This window comes from Colobus angolensis, unplaced genomic scaffold, assembly GCF_000951035.1.
Source record: "Colobus angolensis palliatus isolate OR3802 unplaced genomic scaffold, Cang.pa_1.0 Scaffold131, whole genome shotgun sequence".
Classification (NCBI taxonomy): domain Eukaryota; kingdom Metazoa; phylum Chordata; class Mammalia; order Primates; family Cercopithecidae; genus Colobus; species Colobus angolensis.
The window spans coordinates 329,362-330,693 of NW_012114364.1; the positions used below are offsets into that span (position 1 = coordinate 329,362).

The 1,332-nt window shown below is 40.8% G+C and overlaps 1 protein-coding gene across 1 annotated transcript in view; it reads left to right on the plus strand.

Annotated features, from left to right (window-relative positions):
* DENND5B (DENN/MADD domain containing 5B) overlaps positions 1 to 1,332 on the plus strand; it is a 119,077-nt gene that overhangs the window by 39,163 nt on the left and 78,582 nt on the right. The window contains exon 5 of the mRNA XM_011934143.1: positions 350 to 537. Within this exon, the coding sequence (XP_011789533.1) occupies positions 350 to 537 (188 nt within the window). The remainder of the gene's footprint in view (positions 1 to 349; positions 538 to 1,332) is intronic.

Consider the following 1,332-nt stretch of genomic DNA (forward strand, 5'->3'; position numbering starts at 1 on the left):
GTTAGCCAGGATGGTCTCGATCTCCTGACCTCGTGATCCACCCATCGCGGCCTCCCAAAGTGCTCGGATTACAGGCTTGAGCCACCGCGCCCAGCCTCCATGATTTTAAGAAGCAAAGAGTGTGATGATGTTTCCCACCAACCCACACTCCCTTAAAACTATTCAAATGAAACCATTTAATTATTTAATTATAGTGGAATAGAACTGAGCTATTTTCTGCATGATCATAAAGAAATATTTACTTTTAACGCAGAAATTTTTTTCTTAAAATCCACATTTTCCAGCCTAATGAAGTGATTATGTTTTTCCTTGCACTCTTCCCCTCCCTTTTTCCTTGTTTTCTGTGCAGATTATCAACGCCTGATGACTGTGGCGGAAGGCATCACCACACTTTTGTTCCCATTTCAATGGCAACATGTTTATGTGCCCATCCTACCTGCTTCTCTGCTACATTTTCTTGATGCTCCTGTCCCTTATCTGATGGGCCTTCAGTCAAAAGAAGGAACTGACCGTTCTAAACTAGAACTTCCTCAAGAGGTAAAACTACAATGAATGGTGAAGCATTTGCTGTTCGCTGATTTAGGTCAAGGCGACTTTTGCTAGATCACATTGTCTTTGTCCAAATTTTATCTGTCTTTTTGACTCTCCTAAATCTCCAAGTACGGATAGGGGAGAGCCTCAGCTGTAGAATGCAGACTCCTGATGATAATTGCCACACAGTCATTAACTAAACCTGGTTCAAAACAAGACAGTGGCCGATTTTCACAACTATAAATTTGTGAAGATGGAGCAGTGGTAGCATGATCTCGTTGCTTTATTCTGGTAACATTTTTTTCCTTCACTCATGTTATAAATTTTGTTTTTAAACAATACAACCCAGGTTTTAACATCCTTTAAAATCATTATCATTTGAGGTGAACTTGATTTTTGACCTCTGTCAACTGAAAAGTAACATGTTGCAGCAAACTAGGGATAATGGAAATATCAAATACTTCAGTATTCTCTGTTTTCAGATACAGGGACCGTTATCTGTGCTAAATGTCAACTTGGCTTGGTGGTTGAGATAAAAATTCTAACACCTAACTTTTATGCCACCTTAAAGTTACTATACTTTCTGTGTGTTGTACTTTCAAATGTTTAAAAAAATAGACCAGGCGCGGTCGCTCATGCTTGTAATCCCAGCACCTTGGGAGGCTGAGGCGGGTGGATCACAAGGTCAGGAGATCCATCCTGGCTAATATGATGAAATCCGTCTCTACTAAAAATACCAAAAATTAGCCAGGTGTGGTGGCACGCGCCTGTAGTCCCAACTACTTGGAAGGCTGAGGCAGG